The sequence below is a fragment of the Taudactylus pleione genome, unplaced genomic scaffold (genome assembly GCF_031769625.1).
Source record: "Taudactylus pleione unplaced genomic scaffold, aTauple2 ptg000445l, whole genome shotgun sequence".
NCBI lineage: Eukaryota > Metazoa > Chordata > Amphibia > Anura > Myobatrachidae > Taudactylus > Taudactylus pleione.
Window position 1 is genome coordinate 778,194 of NW_028284847.1, and position 16,615 is coordinate 794,808.

The following is a 16,615-nucleotide window of genomic DNA, read 5'->3' on the forward strand; positions in this document are numbered from 1 at the left end:
ACACAGTATAATAGTGACTGTAGTAATAGAGAGAGCAGCACTACATTGTAGCGAATGCTGAATGACTATACACACAGTATAATAGTGACTGTAGTAATAGAGAGAGCAGCACTACATTGTAGCTAATGCTGAATGACTATACACACAGTATAATAGTGACTGTAGTAATAGAGAGAGCAGCACTACATTGTAGTGAATGCTGAATGACTATACACAGTATAATAGTGACTGTAGTAATAGAGAGAGCAGCACTACATTGTAGCGAATGCTGAATGACTATACACACTGTATAATAGTGACTGTAGTAATAGAGAACAGCACTACATTGTAGCGAATGCTGAATGACTATACACACAGTATAATAGTGACTGTAGTAATAGAGAGAGCAGCACTACATTGTAGCGAATGCTGACTGACTATACACAGTATAATAGTGACTGTAGTAATAGAGAGAGCAGCACTACATTGTAGCTAATGCTGACTGACTATACACACAGTATAATAGTGACTGTAGTAATAGAGAGAGCAGCACTACATTGTAGCGAATGCTGAATGACTATACACAGTATAATAGTGACTGTAGTAATAGAGAGAGCAGCACTACATTGTAGCGAATGTTGAATGACTATACACACAGTATAATAGTGACTGTAGTAATAGAGAGAGCAGCACTACATTGTAGCTAATGCTGACTGACTATACATACTGTATAATAGTGACTGTAGTAATAGAGAGAGCAGCACTATATTGTAGCGAATGCTGAATGACTATACACACAGTATAATAGTGACTGTAGTAATAGAGAGAGCAGCACTACATTGTAGGGAATGCTGAATGACTATACACAGTATAATAGTGACTGTAGTAATAGAGAGAGCAACGCTACATTGTAGCTAATGCTGACTGACTATACACACAGTATAATAGTGACTGTAGTAATAGAGAGAGCAGCACTACATTGTAGCTAATGCTGAATGACTATACACAGTATAATAGTGACTGTAGTAATAGAGAGAGCAGCACTACATTGTAGCTAATGCTGAATGACTATACACAGTATAATAGTGACTGTAGTAATAGAGAGATCAGCACTACATTGTAGCGAACGCTGAATGACTATACACAGTATAATAGTGACTGTAGTAATAGAGAGATCAGCACTACATTGTAGCGAACGCTGAATGACTATACACACAGTATAATAGTGACTGTAGTAATAGAGAGGGCAGCACTACATTGTAGCGAATGCTGACTGACTATACACAGTATAATAGTGACTGTAGTAATAGAGAGAGCAGCACTACATTGTAGCTAATGTTGAATGACTATACACACAGTATAATAGTGACTGTAGTAATAGAGAGAGCAGCACTACCTTGTAGCTAATGCTGACTGACTATACACACAGTATAATAGTGACTGTAGTAATAGAGAGAGCAGCACTACATTGTAGCGAATGCTGAATGACTATACACACAGTATAATAGTGACTGTAGTAATAGAGAGATCAGCACTACATTGTAGCTAATGCTGACTGACTATACACAGTATAATAGTGACTGTAGTAATAGAGAGATCAGCACTACATTGTAGCGAATGCTGAATGACTATACACACAGTATAATAGTGACTGTAGTAATAGAGAGGGCAGCACTACATTGTAGCGAATGCTGACTGACTATACACAGTATAATAGTGACTGTAGTAATAGAGCAGCACTACATTGTAGCGAATGCTGACCGACTATACACACAGTATAATAGTGACTGTAGTAATAGAGAGAGCAGCACTACATTGTAGCGAATGCTGACTGACTATACACAGTATAATAGTGACTGTAGTAATAGAGAGAGCAGCACTACATTGTAGCGAATGCTGAATGACTATACACAGTATAATAGTGACTGTAGTAATAGAGAGAGCAGCACTACATTGTAGCTAATGCTGACGGACTATACACACAGTATAATAGTGACTGTAGTAATAGAGAGAGCAGCACTACATTGTAGCTAATGCTGAATGACTATACACACAGTATAATAGTGACTGTAGTAATAGAGAGAGCAGCACTACATTGTAGTGAATGCTGAATGACTATACACAGTATAATAGTGACTGTAGTAATAGAGAGAGCAGCACTACATTGTAGCGAATGCTGAATGACTATACACACAGTATAATAGTGACTGTAGTAATAGAGAGAGCAGCACTACATTGTAGCGAATGCTGGATGACTATACACAGTATAATAGTGACTGTAGTAATAGAGAGAGCAGCACTACATTGTAGCGAATGCTGAATGACTATACACAGTATAATAGTGACTGTAGTAATAGAGAGAGCAGCACTACATTGTAGCTAATGCTGACTGACTATACACAGTATAATAGTGACTGTAGTAATAGAGAGAGCAGCACTACATTGTAGCTAATGCTGACTGACTATACACAGTATAATAGTGACTGTAGTAATAGAGAGAGCAGCACTACATTGTAGCGAATGCTGAATGACTATACACAGTATAATAGTGACTGTAGTAATAGAGAGAGCAGCACTACATTGTAGCTAATGCTGACTGACTATACACACAGTATAATAGTGACTGTAGTAATAGAGAGAGCAGCACTACATTGTACCTAATGCTGAATGACTATACACACAGTATAATAGTGACTGTAGTAATAGAGATAGCAGCACTACATTGTAGCTAATGCTGAATGACTATACACACAGTATAATAGTGACTGTAGTAATAGAGAGAGCAGCACTACATTGTAGCTAATGCTGAATGACTATACACACAGTATAATAGTGACTGTAGTAATAGAGAGAGCAGCACTACATTGTAGCTAATGCTGACTATACACACAGTATAATAGTGACTGTAGTAATAGAGAGAGCAGCACTACATTGTAGCTAATGCTGACTGACTATACACACGGTATAATAGTGACTGTAGTAATAGAGAGAGCAGCACTACATTGTAGCCAATGCTGACTGACTATACACAGTATAATAGTGACTGTAGTAATAGATAGAGTAGCACTACATTGTAGCTAATGCTGACTGACTATACACACAGTATAATAGTGACTGTAGTAACAGAGAGAGCAGCACTACATTGTAGCTAATGCTGACTGACTATACACAGTATAATAGTGACTGTAGTAATAGAGAGAGCAGCACTACATTGTAGCTAATGCTGACTGACTATACACAGTATAATAGTGACCGTAGTAATAGAGAGAGCAGCACTACATTGTACCTAATGCTGAATGACTATACACACAGTATAATAGTGACTGTAGTAATAGAGAGAGCAGCACTACATTGTACCTAATGCTGAATGACTATACACACAGTATAATAGTGACTGTAGTAATAGAGAGAGCAGCACTACATTGTAGCTAATGCTGACTGACTATACACAGTATAATAGTGACTGTAGTAATAGAGAGAGCAGCACTACATTGTAGCTAATGCTGACTGACTATACACACAGTATAATAGTGACTGTAGTAATAGAGAGAGCAGCACTACATTGTAGCGAATGCTGAATTACTATACACACAGTATAATAGTGACTGTAGTAATAGAGAGAGCAGCACTACATTGTAGCGAATGCTGACTGACTATACACACAGTATAATAGTGACTGTAGTAATAGAGAGAGCAGCACTACATTGTAGCTAATGCTGACTGACTATACACACAGTATAATAGTGACTGTAGTAATAGAGAGAGCAGCACTAGATTGTAGCTAATGCTGACTGACCATACACACAGTATAATAGTGACTGTAGTAATAGAGAGAGCAGCACTACATTGTAGCCAATGCTGAATGACTATACACACAGTTTAATAGTGACTGTAGTAATAGAGAGAGCAGCACTACATTGTAGCGAATGCTGAATGACTATACACACAGTATAATAGTGACTGTAGTAATAGAGAGAGCAGCACTACATTGTAGCGAATGCTGACTGACTATACACACCGTATAATAGTGACTGTAGTAATAGAGAGAGCAGCACTACATTGTAGCTAATGCTGAATGACTATACACACAGTATAATAGTGACTGTAGTAATAGAGAGAGCAGCACTACATTGTACCTAATGCTGACTGACTATACACAGTATAATAGTGACTGTAGTAATAGAGAGAGCAGCACTACATTGTACCTAATGCTGAATGACTATACACACAGTATAATAGTGACTGTAGTAATAGAGAGAGCAGCACTACATTGTAGCCAATGCTGAATGACTATACACAGTATAATAGTGACTGTAGTAATAGAGAGAGCAGCACTACATTGTAGCCAATGCTGACTGACTATACACACAGTATAATAGTGACTGTAGTAATAGAGAGAGCAGCACTACATTGTAGCTAATGCTGAATGACTATACACACAGTATAATAGTGACTGTAGTAATAGAGAGAGCAGCACTACATTGTAGCGAATGCTGACTGACTATACACACAGTATAATAGTGACTGTAGTAATAGAGAGAGCAGCACTACATTGTAGCTAATGCTGACTGACTATACACACAGTATAATAGTGACTGTAGTAATAGAGAGAGCAGCACTACATTGTAGCTAATACTGACTGACCATACACACAGTATAATAGTGACTGTAGTAATAGAGAGAGCAGCACTACATTGTAGCGAATGCTGAATGACTATATACACAGTATAATAGTGACTGTAGTAATATAGAGAGCAGCACTACATTGTAGAGAATGCTGAATGACTATACACACAGTATAATAGTGACTGTAGTAATAGAGAGAGCAGCACTACATTGTAGCGAATGCTGACTGACTATACACACAGTATAATAGTGACTGTAGTAATAGAGAGAGCAGCACTACATTGTAGCGAATGCTGAATGACTATACACACAGTATAATAGTGACTGTAGTAATAGAGAGAGCAGCACTACATTGTAGCTAATACTGACTGACCATACACACAGTATAATAGTGACTGTAGTAATAGAGAGAGCAGCACTACATTGTAGCGAATGCTGAATGACTATACACAGTATAATAGTGACTGTAGTAATAGAGAGAGCAGCACTACATTGTAGCTAATGCTGACTATACACACAGTATAATAGTGACTGTAGTAATAGAGAGAGCAGCACTACATTGTAGCGAATGCTGAATGACTATACACAGTATAATAGTGACTGTAGTAATAGAGAGAGCAGCACTACATTGTAGCGAATGCTGACTGACTATACACAGTATAATAGTGACTGTAGTAATAGAGAACAGCACTTCATTGTAGCGAATGCTGAATGACTATACACACAGTATAATAGTGACTGTAGTAATAGAGAGAGCAGCACTACATTGTAGCGAATGCTGACTGACTATACACAGTATAATAGTGACTGTAGTAATAGAGAGAGCAGCACTACATTGTAGCTAATGCTGACTGACTATACACACAGTATAATAGTGACTGTAGTAATAGAGAGAGCAGCACTACATTGTAGCGAATGCTGAATGACTATACACAGTATAATAGTGACTGTCGTAATAGAGAGAGCAGCACTACATTGTAGCGAATGCTGAATGACTATACACACAGTATAATAGTGACTGTAGTAATAGAGAGAGCAGCACTACATTGTAGCTAATGCTGACTGACTATACATACAGTATAATAGTGACTGTAGTAATAGAGAGAGCAGCACTATATTGTAGCGAATGCTGAATGACTATACACACAGTATAATAGTGACTGTAGTAATAGAGAGAGCAGTGCTACATTGTAGCTAATGCTGACTGACTATACACACAGTATAATAGTGACTGTAGTAATAGAGAGAGCAGCACTACATTGTAGCTAATGCTGAATGACTATACACAGTATAATAGTGACTGTAGTAATAGAGAGAGCAGCACTACATTGTAGCTAATGCTGAATGACTATACACACAGTATAATAGTGACTGTAGTAATAGAGAGACCAGGACTACATTGCAGCGAATGCTGACTTACTATACACAGTATAATAGTGACTGTAGTAATAGAGAGATCAGCATTACATTGTAGCGAACGCTGAATGACTATACACACAGTATAATAGTGACTGTAGTAATAGAGAGGGCAGCACTACATTGTAGCGAATGCTGACTGACTATACACAGTATAATAGTGACTGTAGTAATAGAGAGAGCAGCACTACATTGTAGCTAATGCTGAATGACTATACACACAGTATAATAGTGACTGTAGTAATAGAGAGAGCAGCACTACATTGTAGCTAATGCTGAATGACTATACACACAGTATAATAGTGACTGTAGTAATAGAGAGAGCAGCACTACCTTGTAGCTAATGCTGACTGACTATACACACAGTATAATAGTGACTGTAGTAATAGAGAGAGCAGCACTACATTGTAGCGAATGCTGAATGACTATACACACAGTATAATAGTGACTGTAGTAATAGAGAGATCAGCACTACATTGTAGCTAATGCTGACTGACTATACACAGTATAATAGTGACTGTAGTAATAGAGAGATCAGCACTACATTGTAGCGAATGCTGAATGACTATACACAGTATAATAGTGACTGTAGTAATAGAGAGAGCAGCACTACATTGTAGCTAATGCTGAATGACTATACACAGTATAATAGTGACTGTAGTAATAGAGAACAGCACTTCATTGTAGCGAATGCTGACTGACTATACACACAGTATAATAGTGACTGTAGTAATAGAGAGAGCAGCACTACATTGTAGCCAATGCTGACTGACTATACACACAGTATAATAGTGACTGTAGTAATAGAGAGAGCAGCACTACATTGTAGCGAATGCTGACTGACTATACACACAGTATAATAGTGACTGTAGTAATAGAGAGAGCAGCACTACATTGTAGCTAATGCTGACTATACACACAGTATAATAGTGACTGTAGTAATAGAGAGAGCAGCACTACATTGTAGCTAATGCTGAATGACTATACACACAGTATAATAGTGACTGTAGTAATAGAGAGAGCAGTACTACATTGTAGGGAATGCTGAATGACTATACACATAGTATAATAGTGACTGTAGTAATAGAGAGAGCAGCACTACATTGTAGCTAATGCTGACTATACACACAGTATAATAGTGACTGTAGTAATAGAGAGAGCAGCACTACATTGTAGCGAATGCTGAATGACTATACACAGTATAATAGTGACTGTAGTAATAGAGAGAGCAGCACTACATTGTAGCGAATGCTGAATGACTATACACACTGTATAATAGTGACTGTAGTAATAGAGAACAGCACTTCATTGTAGCGAATGCTGAATGACTATACACACAGTATAATAGTGACTGTAGTAATAGAGAGAGCAGCACTACATTGTAGCGAATGCTGACTGACTATACACAGTATAATAGTGACTGTAGTAATAGAGAGAGCAGCACTACATTGTAGCTAATGCTGACTGACTATACACACAGTATAATAGTGACTGTAGTAATAGAGAGAGCAGCACTACATTGTAGCGAATGCTGAATGACTATACACAGTATAATAGTGACTGTCGTAATAGAGAGAGCAGCACTACATTGTAGCGAATGCTGAATGACTATACACACAGTATAATAGTGACTGTAGTAATAGAGAGAGCAGCACTACATTGTAGCTAATGCTGACTGACTATACATACAGTATAATAGTGACTGTAGTAATAGAGAGAGCAGCACTATATTGTAGCGAATGCTGAATGACTATACACACAGTATAATGGTGACTGTAGTAATAGAGAGAGCAGCGCTACATTGTAGCTAATGCTGACTGACTATACACACAGTATAATAGTGACTGTAGTAATAGAGAGAGCAGCACTACATTGTAGCTAATGCTGAATGACTATACACAGTATAATAGTGACTGTAGTAATAGAGAGAGCAGCACTACATTGTAGCTAATGCTGAATGACTATACACACAGTATAATAGTGACTGTAGTAATAGAGAGACCAGGACTACATTGCAGCGAATGCTGACTGACTATACACAGTATAATAGTGACTGTAGTAATAGAGAGAGCAGCACTACATTGTAGCTAATGCTGAATGACTATACACACAGTATAATAGTGACTGTAGTAATAGAGAGAGCAGCACTACATTGTAGCTAATGCTGAATGACTGTACACACAGTATAATAGTGACTGTAGTAATAGAGAGAGCAGCACTACCTTGTAGCTAATGCTGACTGACTATACACACAGTATAATAGTGACTGTAGTAATAGAGAGAGCAGCACTACATTGTAGCGAATGCTGAATGACTATACACACAGTATAATAGTGACTGTAGTAATAGAGAGATCAGCACAACATTGTAGCGAATGCTGAATGACTATACACAGTATAATAGTGACTGTAGTAATAGAGAGAGCAGCACTACATTGTAGCGAATGCTGACTGACTATACACAGTATAATAGTGACTGTAGTAATAGAGGGAGCAGCACTACATTGTAGCTAATGCTGAATGACTATACACAGTATAATAGTGACTGTAGTAATAGAGAGAGCAGCACTACAATGTAGCTAATGCTGACTGACCATACACACAGTATAATAGTGACTGTAGTAATAGAGAGAGCAGCACTACATTGTAGCGAATGCTGAATGACTATACACACAGTATAATAGTGACTGTAGTAATAGAGAGAGCAGCACTACAATGTAGCTAACGCTGAATGACTATACACAGTATAATAGTGACTGTAGTAATAGAGAGAGCAGCACTACATTGTAGCTAATGCTGACTGACCATACACACAGTATAATAGTGACTGTAGTAATAGAGAGAGCAGCACTACAATGTAGCTAATGCTGACTGACTATACACAGTATAATAGTGACTGTAGTAATAGAGAGAGCAGCACTACAATGTAGCTAATGCTGACTGACCATACACACAGTATAATAGTGACTGTAGTAATAGAGAGAGCAGCACTACAATGTAGCTAATGCTGACTGACTATACACACAGTATAATAGTGACTGTAGTAATAGAGAGAGCAGCACTACATTGTAGCTAATGCTGAATGACTATACACAGTATAATAGTGACTGTAGTAATAGAGAGAGCAGCACTACAATGTAGCGAATGCTGAATGACTATATACACAGTATAATAGTGACTGTAGTAATAGAGAGCAGCACTACATTGTAGCGAATGCTGACTGACTATACACACAGTATAATAGTGACTGTAGTAATAGAGAGAGCAGCACTACATTGTAGCTAATGCTGAATGACTATACACACAGTATAATAGTGACTATAGTAATAGAGAGAGCAGCACTACATTGTAGCTAATGCTGACTATACACACAGTATAATAGTGACTGTAGTAATAGAGAGAGCAGCACTACATTGTAGCGAATGCTGACTGACTATACACACAGTATAATAGTGACTGTAGTAATAGAGAGAGCAGCACTACATTGTAGCTAATGCTGAATGACTATACACACAGTATAATAGTGACTGTAGTAATAGAGAGAGCAGCACTACAATGTAGCTAATGCTGACTGACCATACACACAGTATAATAGTGACTGTAGTAATAGAGAGAGCAGCACTACATTGTAGCGAATGCTGAATGACTATACACACAGTATAATAGTGACTGTAGTAATAGAGAGAGCAGCACTACATTGTAGCTAATGCTGAATGACTATACACACAGTATAATAGTGACTATAGTAATAGAGGGAGCAGCACTACATTGTAGCTAATGCTGAATGACTATACACAGTATAATAGTGACTGTAGTAATAGAGAGAGCAGCACTACATTGTAGCTAATGCTGACTGACTATACACACAGTATAATAGTGACTGTAGTAATAGAGAGAGCAGCACTACATTGTAGCTAATGCTGACTGACTATACACACAGTATAATAGTGACTGTAGTAATAGAGAGAGCAGCACTACATTGTAGCTAATGCTGAATGACTATACACACAGTATAATAGTGACTGTAGTAATAGAGAGAGCAGCACTACATTGTAGTGAATGCTGAATGACTATACACAGTATAATAGTGACTGTAGTAATAGAGAGAGCAGCACTACATTGTAGCGAATGCTGAATGACTATACACACAGTATAATAGTGACTGTAGTAATAGAGAGAGCAGCACTACATTGTAGCGAATGCTGACTGACTATACACAGTATAATAGTGACTGTAGTAATAGAGAGAGCAGCACTACATTGTAGCGAATGCTGAATGACTATACACACAGTATAATAGTGACTGTAGTAATAGAGAGTGCAGCACTACATTGTAGCTAATGCTGACTGACTATACACACACTATAATAGTGACTGTAGTAATAGAGGGAGCAGCACTACATTGTAGCTAATGCTGACTGACCATACACACAGTATAATAGTGACTGTAGTAATAGAGAGAGCAGCACTACAATGTAGCTAATGCTGACTGACTATACACACAGTATAATAGTGACTGTAGTAATAGAGAGAGCAGCACTACATTGTAGCTAATGCTGAATGACTATACACAGTATAATAGTGACTGTAGTAATAGAGAGAGCAGCACTACAATGTAGCTAATGCTGAATGACTATATACACAGTATAATAGTGACTGTAGTAATAGAGAGAGCAGCACTATATTGTAGCGAATGCTGAATGACTATACACACAGTATAATAGTGACTGTAGTAATAGAGAGAGCAGCACTACATTGTAGCTAATGCTGAATGACTATACACACAGTATAATAGTGACTATAGTAATAGAGGGAGCAGCACTACATTGTAGCTAATGCTGAATGACTATACACAGTATAATAGTGACTGTAGTAATAGAGAGAGCAGCACTACATTGTAGCTAATGCTGACTGACTATACACACAGTATAATAGTGACTGTAGTAATAGAGAGAGCAGCACTACATTGTAGCTAATGCTGACTGACTATACACACAGTATAATAGTGACTGTAGTAATAGAGAGAGCAGCACTACATTGTAGCTAATGCTGAATGACTATACACACAGTATAATAGTGACTGTAGTAATAGAGAGAGCAGCACTACATTGTAGTGAATGCTGAATGACTATACACAGTATAATAGTGACTGTAGTAATAGAGAGAGCAGCACTACATTGTAGCGAATGCTGAATGACTATACACACAGTATAATAGTGACTGTAGTAATAGAGAGAGCAGCACTACATTGTAGCGAATGCTGACTGACTATACACAGTATAATAGTGACTGTAGTAATAGAGAGAGCAGCACTACATTGTAGCGAATGCTGAATGACTATACACACAGTATAATAGTGACTGTAGTAATAGAGAGTGCAGCACTACATTGTAGCTAATGCTGACTGACTATACACACACTATAATAGTGACTGTAGTAATAGAGAGAGCAGCACTACATTGTAGCGAATGCTGACTGACTATACACACAGTATAATAGTGACTGTAGTAATAGAGAGAGCAGCACTACATTGTAGCTAATGCTGACTGACTATACACACAGTATAATAGTGACTGTAGTAATAGAGAGAGCAGCACTACATTGTAGCTAATGCTGAATGACTATACACACAGTATAATAGTGACTGTAGTAATAGAGAGAGCAGCACTACATTGTAGCGAATGCTGACTAACTATACACACAGTATAATAGTGACTGTAGTAATAGAGAGAGCAGCACTACATTGTAGCGAATGCTGACTAACTATACACACAGTATAATAGTGACTGTAGTAATAGAGAGAGCAGCACTACATTGTAGCGAATGCTGACTAACTATACACACAGTATAATAGTGACTGTAGTAATAGAGAGAGCAGCACTACATTGTAGCGAATGCTGACTAACTATACACACAGTATAATAGTGACTGTAGTAATAGAGAGAGCAGCACTACATTGTAGCGAATGCTGAATGACTATACACAGTATAATAGTGACTGTAGTAATAGAGAGAGCAGCACTACATTGTAGCCAATGCTGAATGACTATACACAGTATAATAGTGACTGTAGTAATAGAGAGAGCAGCACTACATTGTAGCGAATGCTGAATGACTACACACAGTATAATAGTGACTGTAGTAATAGAGAGAGCAGCACTACATTGTAGCTAATGCTGACTGACTACACACACAGTATAATAGTGACTGTAGTAATAGAGAGAGCAGCACTACATTGTAGCTAATGCTGACTGACTATATACACAGTATAATAGTGACTGTAGTAATAGAGAACAGCACTACATTGTAGCGAATGGTGAATGACTATACACACAGTATAATAGTGACTGTAGTAATAGAGAACAGCTGTTAATAGACAGTCAACTTTTCTAGTCACAATATTATGACTACTTATTAATATGGGAAAATTATTTTTATCTAATTTCCTTAGAATTCAGTTTAGTCCTTTGCTTTTAATGCACCTAATCTAAAATGACCTTTCTTCTTTGATATTACTTATTCTTACTATTTTGTGTATTTTATATCTTATAAGCACCTATAGAAATAGACATGTAACCATTATGATAAAATATAATTCTAAATACTGTACTTATACTCGGTTTAGATGGACATTAGAGCCTCATATAAGTAAACATGTTATGGGCAAATATTGATATTTCTATATATTGTATTCCCAGCAGATGGATGTAACAGAAGAAATATGTGGCAGGAACATCTCTCTGTATCTACAGACTGTGAAATAGAAGATAACATCACAAGAGATTCTCCAGTACTAATCCCTATTACCTCAATTAATCATCCAACTCTTCACTGTACAGATCTGTTATCTGATCCCACTTATCATGAGGAATGTTCTGATAAAGTAGCTACCAAATGTTTTATACAGGGCACAAAGCTCAGTACCCATCAGCCAGCTAAGTCATATTCCTGTTCAGAGTGTGAGAAATGTTTTACATGCAAATCACATCTTGTTACACATGAAAGAAGTCACACAGGTGAGAAACCATTTTCGTGTTCTGAGTGTGGGAAATGTTTCACACACAAATCAAATCTTTTTAGACACGAGAGAACTCACACAGGTGAGAAGCCATATCCATGCTCTGAGTGTGGGAAATGTTTTACACAGAAATCATATTTTGTTATACATGAGAGAAGTCACACAGGTGAGAAACCATTTTCGTGTTCTGAGTGTGGGAAATGTTTTACACGGAAATCGCATCTTGTTATACATGAGAGAAGTCACACAGGTGAGAAACCATTTTCGTGTTCTGAGTGTGGGAAATGTTTTACACAGAAATCGCATCTTGTTATACATGAAAGAAGTCACACAGGTGAGAAGCTATTTTCATGTTCTGAGTGTGAGAAATGTTTTGCAATTAAATCAAGTCTTGTTATACATGAGAGAAGTCACACAGGGGAGAGGCCATTTTTATGCTGTGACTGTGGTAGAAGTTTTAAACAACCTTCACAGCTTGCTGTGCATCAGAGAAGGCACACAGGTGAGAGGCCATGTCCATGCTCTGAGTGTGGGAAATGTTTTACACAGAAATCATATCTTGATATGCATAAGAAAAGTCACACAGGTGAGAAACCATTTACGTGTTCTGAGTGTGGGAAATGTTTCACATACAAATCACATCTTATTAGACATGAAAGAATTCACACAGGTGAGAAACCATATCCATGCTCTGAATGTGGGAAATGTTTTAAACACAAATCATATCTTGTTATACATGAAAGAAGTCACACAGGTGAGAGGCCATTTCCATGCTCTGAGTGTGGGAAATGTTTTACACAAAAATCATTTCTTGTTATGCATAAGAAAAGTCACACAGATGAGAAACCATTTTCGTGTTCTGAGTGTGGGAAATGTTTCACACGGAAATCGCATCTTGTTACACATGAAAGAAGTCACACAGGTGAGAAGCCATTTCCATGTATTGAGTGTGGGAAATGTTTTACCAAGAAAGCACATCTTGTTACACATGAGAAAAGTCACACAGGTGAGAAACCATTTTCGTGTTCTGAGTGTGGGAAATGTTTTACACAGAAAGCACATCTTGTTGCACATGAGAGAGGTCACACAGGCGAGAAGCCATTTCCATGTATTGAGTGTGGGAAATGTTTTGCAATGAAATCAATTCTTGTTTTACATGAGAAAAGTCACACAGGTGAGAAACCATTTTCGTGTTCTGAGTGTGGGAAATGTTTTACACGGAAATCGCATCTTGTTATACATGAGAGAAGTCACACAGGTGTGAAGCTATTTTCATGTTCTGAATGTGGGGCAGATTTTAAACAGAAATCATATCTTGTTGTACATGAGAGAAGTCACACAGGTGAGAAACCATTTCCATGTTTGAAGTGTGGGAAATGTTTTACACGGAAATCGCATCTTGTTATACATGAGAGAAGTCACACAGGTGAGAAGCTATTTTCATGTTCTGAGTGTGGGAGAAGTTTTACACAGAAATCAGATCTTGTTACACATGAGAGAAGTCACACAGGTGAGAAGCCATTTCCATGTTCCGAGTGTGAGAAATGTTTTGCAATTAAATCAAGTCTTGTTATACATGAGAGAAGTCACACAGGGGAGAGGCCATTTTTATGCTCTGACTGTGGTAGAAGTTTTACACAGAAATCAAGTCTTGTTATACATCAGAGAAGTCACACAGGTGAGAGGCCATTTCCATGTTCTGAGTGTGGGAAATGTTTTGCAATTAAATCAAGTCTTGTTATACATGAGAGAAGCCACACAGGTGAGAAGCCATTTCCATGTTCTGAGTGTGGGAAATGTTTTGCAGTTAAATCAAGTCTTGTGATACATGAGAGAAGTCACACAGGGGAGAGGCCATTTTCATGTGCTGAGTGTGGGAGAAGTTTTACAGAGAAATCAGGTCTTGTGATACATGAGAGAAGTCACACAGGTGAGAGGCCATTTTCATGTTCTGAGTGTGGGAAATGTTTTATGCTGAAATCACATCTCGTTAGACATGAGAGAACTCATAGATGAGAAGCCATTTCCATGTTCTAATTGAGAGAAATGATAGAAATCAGATCTTGTTAAACATTGAATCATTCACACATATAACAGGTGAAGGTTTGCAGGGTGAAAGTATTTTGTCCCAAAGAACAGATTTATTTAGAACATATTAGGCATAGTATTTCACCAGACACAAGCTCTTTATTGACTTCTCACATTTTTTTCGTTATATAAAGGGTTGAGCTGTCATTATTTGTGCATCTGTTCAACTTGTATTCTTGATTTTGTTATATTAATTGTTATCCATTTTGCAATATAATATCCAATCAGTGGGGCTGATTCAGCAGAAGATGCAGCAGCGATGTTAGCAGCTGCGATAGCTGTAATATTGTAATACAGCCAGACACAAACAGAACTTTATCAAGACTAGGATTTACTGTCTCAGACCTCCTGAGTGAGGAAAGAAACTAGTCTACCAAAGGGTTAATTGCAGTGGGAGCTGCTCTCTGAGCTCTTTTCATCCCAGCCTGCCAAGCTTTTACCTTTTGTTGTGGATGGAACTTTTTTTTATCTCTTGCTTCATTACAAGCTACAGTGAGTGCTCTTTAATACTGAGGAATGGGATTTGATTTAAACAGCACCAGTCTTCAGAGAACCCAGCTGGCACATTGCAGGAGAGAACACTGCTGTACCCTTGTGCACCGAGGGACAGACGTCTTATTAGTGCCCTACTGCTGCTGTGATGCCACTGCTATTGATTTATACTCCACTGGCATCTGCACCATTGAGATTCAAATGAACTATAAGAAGAGTTACCACTGCAATCTCTCATGGCGAATGTTTTTCACCAAGTAACAGCACTGTTATTAGAGGAATATGGGAGGATACATTTCCTGATACCACTGCAATCTCTCATGGCGAGTGTTTGTTTTCACCAAGTAACAGCACAGTTATTAGAGGAATATGGGAGGATACATTTTAGTTTGCACTGGCACTTGGCTATAATATATAGGTTGGAAATCTTAGCTCATTTATATTTCTACTTCAGGGTCCATAGGGTATCCACAGGATACCTTGGGGTATAGGTGTGACGTCAGTCGCTGGGCACCATAGAGTTAAGCTTTTCAACCTCCCAGGATGCACTAGGGTCCCCCTCCTATACCCCGCCCCCGAGCCAAGGCACCTCAGTTTAGTTTGGTGCCCGGCCGGCGTCGGGTGCACCTGTCGGAGTGGGGGCTAGAAGAGCCCCTGAAGCTTTCTTCAGTGCAGCTGTGGCTGCACATCTGGATGTACAGTATGGACAGTCAGTCCTGATGTCCATGCTGTCTTCCCTACACCCCCCCGGTACCAGAACGCCGGTACCGATCCGGGGATGCTGGTGAGCATCGGGTCACAGCTAGCGGTGACCCCAGATGTTCCGGACCATAGCCGGATCCAAGGGGGACAAAGGTAAGCAGCGGGGTCCCGCGGTGGGTCCCCGCTGGTCACATGGTTCTAAGTCCCCAGGCAGGGGGCTCCCTGGGGACTGGCTGCAGCGTGGAGCCAGGCGACCAACCTGCGCTTTCCACTACCCCCTGGGACAGCGGACCGCAG

General features: G+C 38.6%; 1 protein-coding gene across 2 annotated transcripts in view; it reads left to right on the plus strand.

Moving 5' to 3' along the window:
* The window catches only part of LOC148505661 (uncharacterized), a 38,636-nt gene extending 22,530 nt beyond the window's left edge, over window positions 1-16,106 (plus strand). The window contains exons 5-6 of one of the 2 annotated variants that reach the window (XM_088447910.1): window positions 12,717-14,966; window positions 15,353-16,106. In XM_088447910.1, the coding sequence (XP_088304036.1) occupies window positions 12,717-14,966; window positions 15,353-15,390 (2,288 nt within the window). In that variant the 3' untranslated portion in view covers window positions 15,391-16,106. Of the gene's footprint in view, window positions 1-12,716 lie in introns of both variants that reach the window. The other variant, XM_088447909.1, reaches the window with a different exon arrangement.
* The last annotated feature ends 509 nt before the right edge of the window (window positions 16,107-16,615 follow it).